Here is a 15,776-nt window from a genome sequence, read left to right on the forward strand (position 1 = left end):
TTCATTTTATGTAATTTAGAAGACAATTCATTCACTGCACCCTGTATATATATATATATATATATATATATATATATATATATATATCATTCATCATTATCATTTAGCATCTGTTTTCCATGTTGACATGGGTTGGATGGTCTGACTGAAAACTAATAAGCTGGGGAGTGGCACCAGATTCCAGTTTGATTTGGCAGGCATGGTTTCTACAGCTGAATATATATATATATATATATATATATATATATATATATATATATATATATATATATATATATATATATATATTGCTTTCCACTTACAAGTTCCCCATATAGCATCTGTTTAAGGATCCTGCTATCATTCATTCTAACAAGGTATCCAGTCCAATGTAACTGGTGTTTGTACATCATTGCCTCAATACTCAGGCTTTCCTCAGGACCTGTGTATCTGGAGTTTACATTCAGAATGCATCTCAGACATCCCTGAGGGAAGTGTTCAAGGTCCTTTACATGATGTTTGTAAAGAGTCCATGTCTCACATGAGTAAAGGAGCAATGTCAGTACACATGCATGGTACACAGCAATTTTTGTTTGCTTTGTGATGCCATGTTGGGACCAGACACGAGACTCAAGAGACCTGAAGGAATCAGTTGCTCTCTGCAGCCTGAAAGATATTTCATCATCCAAGGAGCAAGAACAGCTGAGTGTGCTGCCCCATAAATAAGCTTGTCTACCACTAGTCATTACCACGGATGGAGGAAACAAGTAAAGGAGGGAGTTGATGCCTTTGAAAAAGCATATATTCTTCATGAAGAATTTAAGCGTGCTGCTAAAAAATGCACTGCTAGTGTAATGAATGGGGAAAGCTTGATCTGCAGTGTTTGTAGTTGTGTATGTTTGTCAAGAGCCGGGCTCATTAGACACCAACGGAGCCAGAAGTGTAATGTATAGGTTAGTCTTGAGTGCACAATGTTCCTAAAGGTCAGTAATGGTTTTCATTGGTCACGAGTGGATGGCTATCATATATATATATATATATATATATATATATACACATGCACACACACACACATACAAAGACAGACAGACAGATGCATTATTAATGCCCAAAAGGTAAAATATTCACTACTTAAAAGTGGATGTTGCTTGTCCATTCTGCCCTGCAGTGGAACTGAACCTGAAACCAACTTAACCATACAGCCACACCTGCACCCTATTTATAAAAACCAAAAAAAAAAAAAAAAAAATTTAAGGGTCCTGAGTTGCATACTTTGATTGTAGAACTGTTCAATCAAGGCTGACCTGGGATGGGATCTAACAAACACTATCAAGAAAAGCTAAACAGTAGTCCTTATAAACTCCCTTTCAAGGGTTAAGTGGTTATTTACATGTCAAAACATCTCTTCACCTTGATTCACCATTGAGATTCGACAGTAGTTACCCATCCTGCCACAGTTCATCATAAATACATGAATAGGGAGATGGGCAGTTTGTATTCTGCACTGTAGAACTTTGTAGCATGTCATTTTCTGGAAAAATAGAAAATTAATTTCATTTTAATTTTTTTCTTAATTTAGTCAATAACTGTGAAAGATGGTTGAGGCTGTAAAGGCATACTGGTGGTGGTTGTGCTTATAGTTGGGTAGTGATGGTGATGGTGGTAGTAGTAGTAGTAGTAGTAGTAATGATTGTGTTAGTTGTGGTGGGGGGTAATGATGAGTGATGGTGGTCAAGGTGATGGGGCTGGTAGTTAATGATGACAGTAGGGGTTACTGTTAGTTGTGGTGATGGAGATAGTAGTAGCAGCAATGGTGGTGGTAATAGTGTTGTAATTCTTAATGTTGGATTGTTATAACGCTCACTCTGGTATAGCAGTATAGTTAGTTAGACAGGTAAGACCACAACTATCTATGACCATCTACTTCATACTCTCTGACCAATATCGTCTTATTTATAAAGACTAGCACATAACACTTGTCATGTGGGAGGGGTATACCATTATTACTATTATCCCCACAGCATCTCCCTTTTTAAGTTTTTCTTTTTTTCTTAGAGAGCGTCATTTTATTTCTTTTAATAGCAATACTTTTTATATCACCCCACCTGTTTTTGAGTTCTTTTTTTCTTAGTTACACATTTAATATTTTTTCCGTTTGGCATCCACTTGCAGGAATTCCATACATTTTCTTTTTCCTATGCTTGTGCGTCTTGGTTCAGTCACCTGTGGTGGCAATGGCTCTTCCATTCTCTTGGGTTCGCTCTCAATGAATCTTTTTTTCAGTTGGTTCACATGTCTCTTGTATATGCCTTTTCTACTTTTTACCAAGTATAGCATTTTTCTTATGTGTTTAGTAATCATGTCATTTTCCCAACTCTATTTTCCATTCTTATATGCCCTCACAAATACATTTTCACCAATTTTCTAAAAGCTTGCTGTATTTTCCTTTGCAATTTTTCTTTTCTTGCCCAGTAGCAATTTGTCGAAGAGTGATTTTATTTTCATCACAAACATCAGCTCCGCAGGTGTATTTCAATCTGGTGTCACATAGTTTACTCTTAAGAATTGTAGAGCTACCTCATCCATGACTACCTTAATTGACTTTCTTAGGGCTCTCTTGAATATATCAACAAAGCGTTCTCCTTGTTCGTTATATCTGGGATGGTATGGTACCATAGTTACATGTTCTATAGCAAACATTTTACAGAACTTTTTAAATTCAAAAGACACAAATTACATTCCATTGTCAGACACTATAGTGTCTGGGATGCCAAATCTCGCAAACAGCTCGTAAAAAAAATTGTCACAGTTGAGGAGGTTGGTTTTTTACACTTACAAATTTCTGGTCATTCAGAGAAACTATCAACTACCACTAAACAGTATGAACTGTTTAAAGGACCAGTGAAATTGATGCGTAGTCTCAACCACGGAACATCTACTTTTGGCCAAGGTTCACTTTTATCATCAGTAATTTTGCTGCTAGAGCACATCCTCTACAGCCTTTCACTAAATTTTTGACTTCTCTTTCCATTTTTGGTCAGTACTCGTAGCTGTGCATTAAAGCTTTCATCCTTGAAATAACTAGGATGTCCAACATGAAATTTTCTCAACATTTTCTTTCATAGTGTGCCAAGTATCAGTACTCACTGTTTATAAATCAGTATGCCATCACAAATTGAGTATAGGTTCATTTCTTGGTTTTGTTTTGCACCAATCCTGTTCCTATTTACTTTACCTGACCACAATATTCTTTTCACTTCTGTTATTAATTTGTCCTTTACCACATTTCACTTTATGTCTTCTAGGGTTACTGGTAATTCACGTACTACATTACTCATTACATTTTTTATTTCTCCTTCTGATCTTAATGCTGCAATTATCGTATCTTCGAATGGCTCACAGTGTTTCGGTATCAGTCTGGACAAACCATCCACATGCCCTAGGTTCTTGATGGTAAATATTCCATTTTGTTGTCATAATTCAATAATGTAGTGCCCCATCATTGTTTAGTGGATCACCAATTTAGTGTGAATGGTCTGTAATTTAGAGTGAGTGTTCTGTGATTTAATGTATGAAGAGTGTTCATGAGAGAATCCATTGCAGTATGCTTTTAATAAGCGTGAATAAAGAATGTTTAGAAGGAGTTCATTTACAGTTCAATTAAACTTTATCTAAATAAAATGAATGCTGGCAAGTAACAACAATGATTAATCTGCATGTGTATGCGAATCATCTACATGTGTATGCATGACAGGAAAAATCTCATAACTTACTTTTAACACAGACAGGTTATGTGGAAGCTGTTGTAAGCTAATAAGAACAAGAATGTACTGCTCATTTTGAAGCAGAACTGTAACTGATATCATTCACATGAGTTGCGTGAAGCTGGTGGTGAACACAAAAATCATTGCATGTCAAAGAAAGAGATGTTGCTTCTAGGCTGTCTAGTCATCAACTAGTTTGAAACTGCCACTTCCCTGTTAAGACAGATCACTGCCATTTTTTATACATATGCCTCTAGCCTTGATTGGCTGGAGTCTTCCACAGCACAACTGAACTATGCCACGATGACAAGATTAGAGCTTTCCTGACTTGCTACAGTTGTAATCTATTTGCTGTGTGTGTTGATATTCCTTTTGTAGAACTGTATAGTAACAGTAGTGGGTGATGATCCATTTGTAGACAAACTTCTTCCATGAATAAATCTATGGAATTTTTTCACACCGAATATGATTGTAGTCCCTTTCAGCTGATAATAACAATTTGTGCAGAAACACAGCTCCTACACTGTACTCACTCACATCTGTCTGACACCATTTTGTATTTTTCTTTAACAGAGTGGGGCCCTTACATTATGTATATTGGGAATGTAAATTTGATAATAATTTACTAAACCCAAGAATGCTTGAAGCATAGTCACATTATTCAGTGTGGGCATATTTTTTTTATCACAGTTGCACTGGATGGATCCTGTTTCCATCCATTTTTATCTATTATCTGGCCCAAGTATTTAATTTTTTTTCATAAAAAATTCGCATTTTACTTCCATTAACTTGAAACTGTATTCTCTAACCTTCTCGAATACCCTTTTAATGTGTTCTGCATGGTTGTTCATGAGATTCATTATTTATTAGAATATCGTCTAAATAGGCGATAGCAAAATCTCAGTCACTCAGCATTGTATCCATTATTTGCTGAAATATGGAAGGAGTCTGTAGTTGTAGGGGCACTCGGAGCTCTAACAGCCAAGTTTGAGAAATATGTGAAAGTAATTGGAATTGACATGAGAGCAGAACAAGCCCCAAAAAACTGCTCTGTCGGGGACAGCTAGGATTTCGAGATTGATACTTGGATGTTGAACATCTCCCATGATAATTAACAACCAAGTATCAAAGCTTATAATGTGTGGAAAGAGACCCTGTGAAACCTTTGACAGCAGGCTGTTCTCCGCTCTCACAGAATCTAACAGAACAAACAAGACCGAATGCTCTGAGAAGTAAAATAATAATAATAATAATAATAATAATAATAATGGAAGAAAAAAAGGCATCGATGGGGCAATGCATACACTCTGCACATAAATTTTTTCACAAATTATAGTATGGTTTACAATGCACTGTTTACCTCTGCTTTTTAATTGAACTGAATTAATTTTTTTTTTTAGTACCACCATTAAAGGTATTTTGTACTCTGGTGAAATTAAGAAATCAACTTGTAAATAAACGAAACCTATATGTTAAATGACTGAAACAAGTAAAAGATAAAAAGAGTATATGTATATATATTTATATATATGTATATGTATTTATATAGTATATATATATATATATATATATGTATTTATATAGTATATATATATATATATATATATATATAGTATATATATATATATATATATATATATATATAGTATATATATATATATATATATATATATATATATAGTATATATATATATATATCATCATCATCATCATCATCATCGTTTAACGTCCGCTTTCCATGCTAGCATGGGTTGGACGATTTGACTGAGGACTGGTGAAACCGGATGGCAACACCAGGCTCCAGTCTGATTTGGCAGAGTTTCTACAGCTGGATGCCCTTCCTAACGCCAACCACTCAGAGAGTGTAGTGGGTGCTTTTACGTGTCACCCGCACGAAAACGGCCACGCTCGAAATGGTGTCTTTTATGTGCCACCCGCACAAGCCAGTCCAGGGGCACTGGCAACGATCTCGCTCGAAAATCCTACAGGAGCCAGTCAGGCGGTACTGGCAACGGCCACGCTCAAAATGGTGCATCTCATGTGCCACCCGCACAAGAACCAGTCCAGGGGCACTGGCAACGATCTTACTTGGCTTGCCGGGTCTTCTCACGCACAGCCCATTTCCAAAGGTCTCGGTCCGTAGTCATCGCCTCGGTGAGGCCCAATGTACGAAGGTCTTGCCTCACCACCTCAGCCCAGGTCTTCCTGGGCCTACCTCTTCCACGGGTTCCCTCAACTGTTAGGGTGTGGCACTTTTTCACGCAGCTATCCTCCTCCATTCTCACCACATGTCCATACCAGCGCAATCGTCTCTCTTGCACGCCACAACTGATGCTTCTAATGTTCAGCTTTTCTCTCAAGATACTTACACTCTGACGGGTATTCACATTGACATTACACATCCAACGGAGCATACTGGCTTCATTCCTTGCGAGCTTACGTATGTCCTCAGCAGTTACAGCCCATGTTTCACTGCCATGTAGCATGGTTGTTCGTACGCATGCGTCATACAGTCTGCCTTTTACTCTGAGTGAGAGTCCCTTTGTCGCCAGCAGGGGTAAGAGCTCTCTAAACTTTGCCCAGGCTATTCTTATTCTAGCAGCTACACTTTCAGCGCACCCACCCCCACTACTAACTTGGTCGCCCAGATAGCGGAAGCTATCGACTACCTCTAGTTTTTCACCCTGGAATGAGATAGAAGTTGTTTCCTGTTTGTTTGCAGTCTTTATTGCACCTGAACATCTGCCACAAACAAAAACTAACTTGCTAGTTAACCTGCCTTTGATGTTGCTGCACCTCTTATGTGTCCATAGCTTGCACCGGGTACATCTTATAGAGTTACTACCTACTCCTTTTCTACATACTGAGCAGGGCCATCTACCTGAAGGGGTTTGTGTTTTATCTACCTTCCTACTTATTAGGATTTTGGTTTTAGCTAGGTTGACTCTAAGGCCCTTCAATTCTAGACCTTGCTTCCACACCTGAAACTTCTCCTCTAGTTCTGATAGTGACTCCGCAATTAGGGCAAGGTCATCAGCATAGAGGAGCTCCCAGGGGCAACCTGTCTTGAACTCCTCTGTGATTGCCTGGAGGACTATGGTAAATAATAGGGGGCTGAGGACGGAACCTTGGTGGACCCCTACCTCTACCCGGAATTCATTGCTGTACTCATTTCCAACCCTCACCTTACTGGCCGCATCTCTGTACATGGCTCGCACAGCTCTCACTAGCCATTCTTCTATCCCAAGTTTCCTCATTGACCACCAGATAAGGGATCGGGGGACCCTGTCAAAGGCTTTCTCCATGTCAACGAAAGCCAGGTACAGAGGTTTATCCTTGGCTAGGTATTTCTCTTGCAACTGTCTCACTAGAAATAAGGCATCAGTAGTGCTTTTACCTGGCACGAACCCAAACTGCATCTCATCTAAATTGATTCGCTCCCTAATTAGTTGGGCTATGACCCTCTCTGTAACTTTCATAACCTGATCTAACAGCTTGATGCCTCTGTAATTATTTGTATCTAAAGCGTCCCCTTTACCTTTGTAGCAGTTGACTATGATGCTGCTACACCAGTCATAGGGTATGACTCCTTCGTGTATCACCTGGTTCGTAATACGGGTGACTAGGCTATAGCCAACACTGCCAGATATTTTGAGCATCTCTGCAGTGATTCCTGATGGGCCGGGGGCTTTCCCGGTCTTCATACTCTTAATTGCTTTATCTACCCTGGTACTATCAACTCGGATAGCTGGTCCCTCTATTGGGTCGACATAAGGCAGGCTCTCTTTCTCCCATTCATTCTCTTTATTAAGCAATCTATCGTAGTGGCATCTCCAGACCTCTTTCTTTGCATCCTCATTTAATGCAAGCGTACCATCATCCATGCGAACACATTTCTCTCCTACAACATCACTATTCTCTCTCCTACACTGTCTTGCAACCCGAAATACCTCGAGTCTTTGGTCCTCACGGCGCAGAACATTGGCAAATCTTTCCTTATCTGCTTCCCCTCTGGCTAAATAAACCTGTCGCCTAGCCTCCCTTCTGGCACATTGGTACAATTCCCTGCTACCACCGTTCTTCCAGTCCTTCCAAGCTTGTTTCTTTTGTCTAATAGCCCTGTCTACCTCCTTGTTCCACCACCACGTTACTCTGGGTTGGGAGGGGACCTTACACCACCCACAAATCTGGTCGGTGGCTTTCAACAGGTTGTCCCGCAGAAATCTCCAATTGTCTTCCACGTTGTATGATGCTATATCCCCTTCTATTTCGTTAAATGCTTCAAGTAACTTGTCTCTAAGTCTCTGTCCGTTTGCAGGGTCTTTAAGCTTCCACACCCTTCTTCTCCAAGCCTGTCTAATTCTGGGCACCCATTTTGCCTTGATCCCAAAGTCGCTAACTACTAATCTATGTTGTGGGGTACATTCTTCGCCAGGGTAGGTTTTGGCATTTATAAGCCGCCCTCTTTCCCTATTTCTGGCGAGGATGTAGTCGATTTGGCTAGAGTGTCTGCCGGAGCGGTAGGTGACTAGGTGACTGGCAGGTTTCCTGAAGTTGGTATTGCAGACTATAAGATTGGTTGCATCACAGAACTCCAGCAGTCTGGTTCCCTCCTCGTTGCGGGAACCGAAGCCATAGCCTCCATGTATGCCATGGAAGCCCCCAGCACGACGTCCGACATGACCGTTGAAGTCTCCAGCCACAAAGAGAAGGTCCCTGTCACTCGTCGACGAGGTAGTTTGCAAGAGGGTGTCATAGAATTGGTCTTTCAGACCATCTGGTAGCCCAGGTTGAGGTGCATAGGCTGAGATGACAGTAGCTAATCTATGATGAAGCACTAGTCTGATCTTAAGTACTCTGTCACTTACTCTAACGACCTCGATTACCTTATCCACCCATTTCTCCGCTAGAAGTATTCCTACGCCCCCGACCCCGTCAGTGTTCCCTGCCCAGAAAATCTTGTACCTGTGTTCTTTGCCTGTGAGGAACCTTGCAGAACCTCCTCTCCATCTTACTTCCTGGATGCAGCACATATCTACGCATCTCCGTTCAAGCATCTCAACAATTTCACCAGATCTACCTTTCAGCGTGCCGACGTTGAGAGTGCCAATCCTAACAGTATGGGTGTTGGGGGTGTGGGCCTGTAGCCTGGGAAGAGGAAAAGCAGTGTCGTGTACCTGAAAAGAAAACTTGCAATTGGAAGAATTCATAAGCAAAACATTACCTACAACCTGCAAACATTTCTCAACCTTAATGCGCTACCCAAAGGTAGGGGAGAGGATGGCCAAGGCCACTAGATGGGTTCCGGGAGACAGCCGAGGTTGACAGGATGACAAAGGGATGAACTTCCGGTGGAGGGGGCGGGATGACAGAGGAATGAACTTCCGGTGGAGGGGGTGGGATGACAGAGGAATGAACTTCCGGTGGAGGGGGTGGGATGACAGAGGAATGAACTTCCGGTGGAGGGGTGGGATGACAGAGGAATGAACTTCCGGTGGAGGGGTGGGATGACAGAGGAATGAACTTCCGGTGGAGGGGTGGGATGACAGAGGAATGAACTTCCGGTGGAGGGGGTGGGATGACAGAGGAATGAACTTCCGGTGGAGGGGGCGGGATGACAGAGAAATGAACTTCCGGTGGAGGGGGTGGGATGGCAGAGGAATGAACTTCCGGTGGAGGGGGTGCGATGACAGAGGAATGAACTTCCGGTGGAGGGGGTGGGATGACAGAGGAATGAACTTCCGGTGGAGGGGGTGGGATGACAGGGGAATGAACTTCCGGTGGAGGGGGGTGGCAGAGGAATGAACTTCCGGTGGAGGGGGTGGGATGACAGAGGAATGAACTTCCGGTGGAGGGGGTGGGATGGCAGAGGAATGAACTTCCGGTGGAGGGGGTGGGATGACAGAGGAATGAAAACTTCCGGTGGAGGGGGTGGGATGACAGAGGAATGACAGACGAATGAACTTCCGGTGGAGGGGGTGGGAGGGCGGGTTACCGCCAGCGAGTAGAGAGGGCTCTTAATTGTAGATTTTAAATATTTGAGAGACAACAATGCATAAATCGTAATTTTTTTAAAAGAGCAATGAATTCTGGGTGATTAGAATATAACGTAGCATGAATTTAGGAAGCTTAGAAAATGAATAAGCATGAATTTAAGACAACAACTGAATTCAATTGAATTTCATGGAGAGAAACAAGAAAGCGCAAGGTATTGAGATGTTTGAGATATATATATATAGTATATATATATATATATATATATATATATATATATATATATATATATATATATATATATAGTATATATATATATATATATATATATAGATATATAGTATATATATATATATATATATATATATATATATATATATATATATATAGTATATATATATATATATATATATATATATATATATATATATATATATATATATATATATATATATATCTGTAAAAATATGTGACACTTATTCAGTAGCCATGATAAAACTCTGAGTTTCGGATGATGAAAGGTGGGAGCCCACGCCAACATCTCTTCAGTTATCCGGCCAATTGAAAATTCCTGTGAAAAATGACCATTAAAAACAAAGGGAAATTACTGTGTAGTGACAAGGTCAAAACGCGTCTAAAACTGCGTATATTATCACATGCACACATACATCCGTATACGCTCGCATATATCTACATACGCATGATAATATACGCAGTTTTAGACGCGTTTTGACCTTGTCACTACACAGTAATTTCCCTTTGTTTTTATGGTCATTTTTCACAGGAATTTTCAATTGGCTCGATAACTGAAGAGATGTTGGCGTGGGCTCCCACCTTTCATCATCCAAAACTCGGAGTTTTATCATGGCTACTGAATAAGTGTCACATATTTTTACAGATAAATTCCTCTATTTGCATAATATCGAGGTCTCTATTTTGTTGTCCTTCCTGTCAAATATATATATATATATATACATATATATATATATATGTATATATATTTATATATTATATATGTATTATATTATACATGTAATATATTATATTATATTATATGTATGTAATAATATACATACAGTATATATTATATAATATATATATATATATATATATATATATATAATATTATATAATATAATATTAATATATATATATATATATACATATATAGTGTTGTTGTTGGCACTCTGTTGCTTACGACATTGAGGTTTCCAGTTGATCCGATCAACGGAACAGCCTGCTCGTGAAATTAACATGCCAACAACAACTTCTATATATAACACACACGCACGCATTGCTATTTTATAACTGTTTTCCGTTCTCCCTTCCTCCCTTTCTCTCTCTTCATTGCTCCCATTCTCTATTCCTTTCTCCCCCTCTCTCTACCTCTTCCCTCTCTCGCTCTCTTAAACACATACACATGCAAGCACACAATCATTCACTAAAATATAACTCATGTTCATCAGTGTTTTGTAAATATACCACGATTTTCACTAGGGTGTTAAGGTTAGGGTTTTAGGGTAAGGGTTAGGGTTAGGGGTAGGTTTAGGGTTTTAGGGTTAGGGTTGGGTAATCGTGGGTTGGGTAATCGTGCGGGTGTTAATATGAAAAATTACAGAAATGCGAAAAGTACCGACCCTGCCATCTATTATAACTTTTGTTGTTCTGTTTAATATATACATAGATTATGCCTCCAAAGAAGAGAGTTTGCTGGGGAAAGAAAGCAACCGGTTTAAAATGACAGCAACAGACTGCAGCAATTCACCACATTGCAGTATCTACTTTGAACATAATGCAAAATGGTGCCTCAACATCTTCTGCCCAATCTTATAGAATTCTGGCAAAACTGTGTAGCAACAGATCGCCAGCAATTGCTTCATCAGAAATTGCCGTCCTAGCTCCTGCTAAAAGGGATTACCCTGCTATGTATAATCAGGGCAGCGCAAAAAGTTGTTTTGCACAAGCATTTCTATAGCCAATTAGAAGGATGAAGTTTACGTACACTTAATAATGTTACACAAAACAGCCTTCAGACTTTCCCTATTAATTTCATCGTCTTTTGAATTATGAACATATTTACATCATAAGTGTTTTTTCGTTGTAAAGTTTTCTTTTTTAGTTGATTTTGACCTAGCAAGACTTATCATAGATGGCGTTATAAGTCACACCTGGACAACTTTGGGTTATACTGCTCGTATTATATATATATAAATATATGTTATATGTGTATATAAATATATATATATATATATATATATATATATATATATATATATATATATAAATATATATATATATATATATATATATATATATATATATATATATATATATATATATAAATATATATATATATATAAATATATATATATATATATAAATATATATATATATATATATATATATATATATATTTATGTATATATATATATATAATTATGTATATATATATATATAAATATATATATATATATTTATGTATATATATATATATATATATATATATATATATATTTATGTATATATATATATATATATATATATATATATTTATGTATATATATATATATATATATATATATTTATGTATATATATATATATATATATATATATTTATGTATATATATATATATATTATATATATATTTATATATATATATATTTATATATATATATATTTATATATTATATATGTTTATATATATTTATGTATATATATATTTATATATTATATATATGTATATATATATTTATGTATATATATTTATATATTATATGTATATATATATATTTATGTATATATTCGATAGCTACAACCACTCCTAGAAAACAAGTCTTGACCACTATTTAATTTATAAAAATAGATAGTAGTAATTTACTATTGCAGCGAGTTGAACTTACCATGCCTTCAGAACAGAACGAAAGGACCACGTGCGCATGCAAGAAATAACAGTAAACTATGAATGTTATTCTTAATTTTAATTTCAATTTTATTTTATTAATAGCCCTCTTCTCTTCTCACATATTTTATACTCATATTTTTACATGTAATGTAAATTAATTAAAACACCCAATTTTTTAAAAAGTGGCATTTCCATTTTTTGCTATCTTTAATATATATATATATATATATATATATATATATATATATATATATATATATATATATACATATATATATATATATATATATATATATATATATACATATATATATATATATATATATATATATATATATATATATATATATATATATATATATATACATATATATATATATATATATATATATATATATATGATATATATTGATTTATTGATGCGTTTCAGCCAAGTGGCTGCAGTCGTGCTGGAGCACCACCATGACTTTCCCTCCTTATGCTGGTCTCTCTGCATGTTCCTTGCATGGTTCTTCTCCACCGGCTGATGTAGTCCAATGAATACTTTCAATGGCACATATGGTGTATAAGAGAATTTGACATTACTGCCCTCAACTGTGTCTCATTTCGAGCTATCAGTTCGTCTGATATTGTGGATAGGAAAGTGTCGAGTTTTGTTTTGAAGGTTTCTACATCCATGTCTTGCAGGTCTCTCAATTGTTTCGGCAGGGCAATGAAGAGCTGAGGTCCTTTGAAACCGAGGCTGTTGCAATACCTTGTTCTTATGTGAGATTCAGTGGACGGTACCCTTGGTACTATGCAGTGGTGACCTGTGCGGGCATTTGTATAGTACTTGATGCCAAAGTTTGGTACCAGTCCATCCTGTATTTTCTATATGTAAATTATTACATACCTCCCCCGCCTGCGCTCCAGGGAGTAGAGACTTAGTGCCTTCAGTCGCTCCCTGTAGTTCATCTGCTTGACTGTGGCAATCTTTTTTGTATAGTGATGCTGAATTGCCTTGAGTTCTGTTGCTAGCTTGACACTGTGTGGTGACCACAACTGAAAGCAATAGTCTAGGTGGCTCAGAAGAAATGTCTTCCATAGAGTCAACATGACTTTTTGATCCCTTGTTCAGAATGTCCTCAGTATCTACCCTGCCAGTTGTCTGCACTTTGCTGTCAACTTGACAATGTGCATATGAAATGATGCATCCCTACACATGTTGATGCCCAGGTCTCTTACTGTTTGTGGTTCTGGGATTGCAGTACCTCCAGATCCTGTGTATGCCAGTTGGGAGGCACTTGTGGCGTTGTAGCACAGTACTTGAAATTTTTTAGCATTGAACCGCATATTATTTTGCTCAGCCCACTTGTATATTACATTTAGGTCATTCTACAGGCTTATTACATCATCAGGATTCTTTATTGCCTGAGATAGTTTTGTGTCATCAGCATAGCTACTGACAATGGCTGTCCAAGTGCCCGTGTACATGTCCAGAAGGGCTACTATGAAGAGTAGTGGCACCAGGACAGTTGCTTGTGGAACACCGCTCAATATTTGCATTTCTCTAGATAATTCTCCATTGGCTGCAACTGTCTGACTTCTACCATTTTGGAAGTCATGCAGCCACTCTCCTAATTTACCAGCTATGCCAAGGTTTCGCAGCTTGTGACATATGTCATGATCAACTTTGTCAGAGGCCTTTGCAAAGTCGAGATATATCACATCAACATTTGAAAGGTCAAGTAGCTGCTTCAAGACCCAGTCATAATGCGTGCTAAGAAATTAGACATTAAAACACTAAGGGCAACAAAGCGTAACACCACACCTCATCTCAAAACCCTACTGTATATATCAACTCCCAACCATAAAAACAATGAGACATACAATACCATTGTACAAAGTCTACCTATGCTCACTGGAGATCTAAAAATGAACAACAATCTGAAAACACATGAATTCATCTAATGCAAACAGCAACACAAATTGCTAAAAAGACTTCTAACAAATGCAAAGCTTTACACAACAACCACGAAACCAGCAGTTAAAAAATGTGGATGCTCAAACTGTGGAACATGCCCCAACCTACTGGAAGGCTTGGAATTCCTATTCAAACAAGGAGAGAGGCTCACAATTAAAATCAACTTCATTTGTGCTTCCCAGAATCTAATTTATGTTAGAACTTTCTCAAGTTGTGGGCATAATAACTATATAGGACAGACAAGTATCACACTGAGATGGAGAACCACACTACATAAGGAACAGATCCAGTTCCCATAATACAAACAGTTTCCTTTGAGTGCACACATAGAGAGATGTGCAGGTAATATCCAACTAAACTTCACAGCTTTCCTTATCTACCAGTGCAAAGAAACAATTTCTATACAAGAACATTCAAATAAGGAAAATTTGTTTCTCAAAAACTACAGAACATGTCTAAATATGAACACATAACCAACTTTGATCTTAGTATATATTTTAATTCATGATCATATACCCATCAGTGTACATATTTCTTCTCACTATTTTAGCTTTTGAGTTTTTGTGTCTATATATCCCATCCCCATAAGATGAACAAATACCTCTCGTGTCCCCAATAACAACGATCAACAATTACCTTCCCTTAGATTTTTCTCCTTGTTGAATCATTCATTCATAAACTTCTCCACATACAACATGGACTGAAATATTAATAAGAAAATACAAAATTACAATAATTTCCATGTCATGATTAGCGAAAGCAAAATTGGCCGACAAACACAATATATAATATATTAAAACTATGTAAAGTGTGCGTATTTTCCTTTTATTTTATATATATATATTTTTGCCTTATAACTCATCACGTGGGGATAATCTGAATTTCTCTCTTTTTGTTACTATATATATACATACATACATACATAAATACACACACACACACACACACATATATATATATATATATATATATATATATATATATATATATATACATATATATATATATATACATACATACATATATATATATATATATGTATATATATATATATAAAGGAAAAATCCATCAATTATTCCCTATAAACATATTTATTTATATTAAGGGCATTACTATACATAACTGCCTCATGCTGGGAAGGACTCTAAAAGTCAAACTACCATCATGGTTGT

The 15,776-nt window shown here is 37.2% G+C and overlaps 1 protein-coding gene across 4 annotated transcripts in view; it reads left to right on the forward strand.

Annotated features, from left to right (window-relative positions):
* Positions 1-15,776, forward strand: part of LOC128249378 (uncharacterized) — a 58,773-nt gene that overhangs the window by 19,718 nt on the left and 23,279 nt on the right. The window contains exon 1 of one of the 4 annotated variants that reach the window (XM_089362575.1): positions 262-3,432. The exons of the other annotated variants lie outside the window; for them this stretch is intronic. Within the exon in view, the coding sequence (XP_089218701.1) occupies positions 3,142-3,432 (291 nt within the window). The 5' untranslated portion in view covers positions 262-3,141. Of the gene's footprint in view, positions 1-261; positions 3,433-15,776 lie in introns of those variants that run through there. 4 annotated transcript variants of the gene reach the window in all.

The sequence above is a fragment of the Octopus bimaculoides genome, chromosome 14 (assembly GCF_046866305.1).
Source record: "Octopus bimaculoides isolate indiv1 chromosome 14, ASM4686630v1, whole genome shotgun sequence".
Taxonomy (NCBI): Eukaryota; Metazoa; Mollusca; class Cephalopoda; order Octopoda; family Octopodidae; genus Octopus; species Octopus bimaculoides.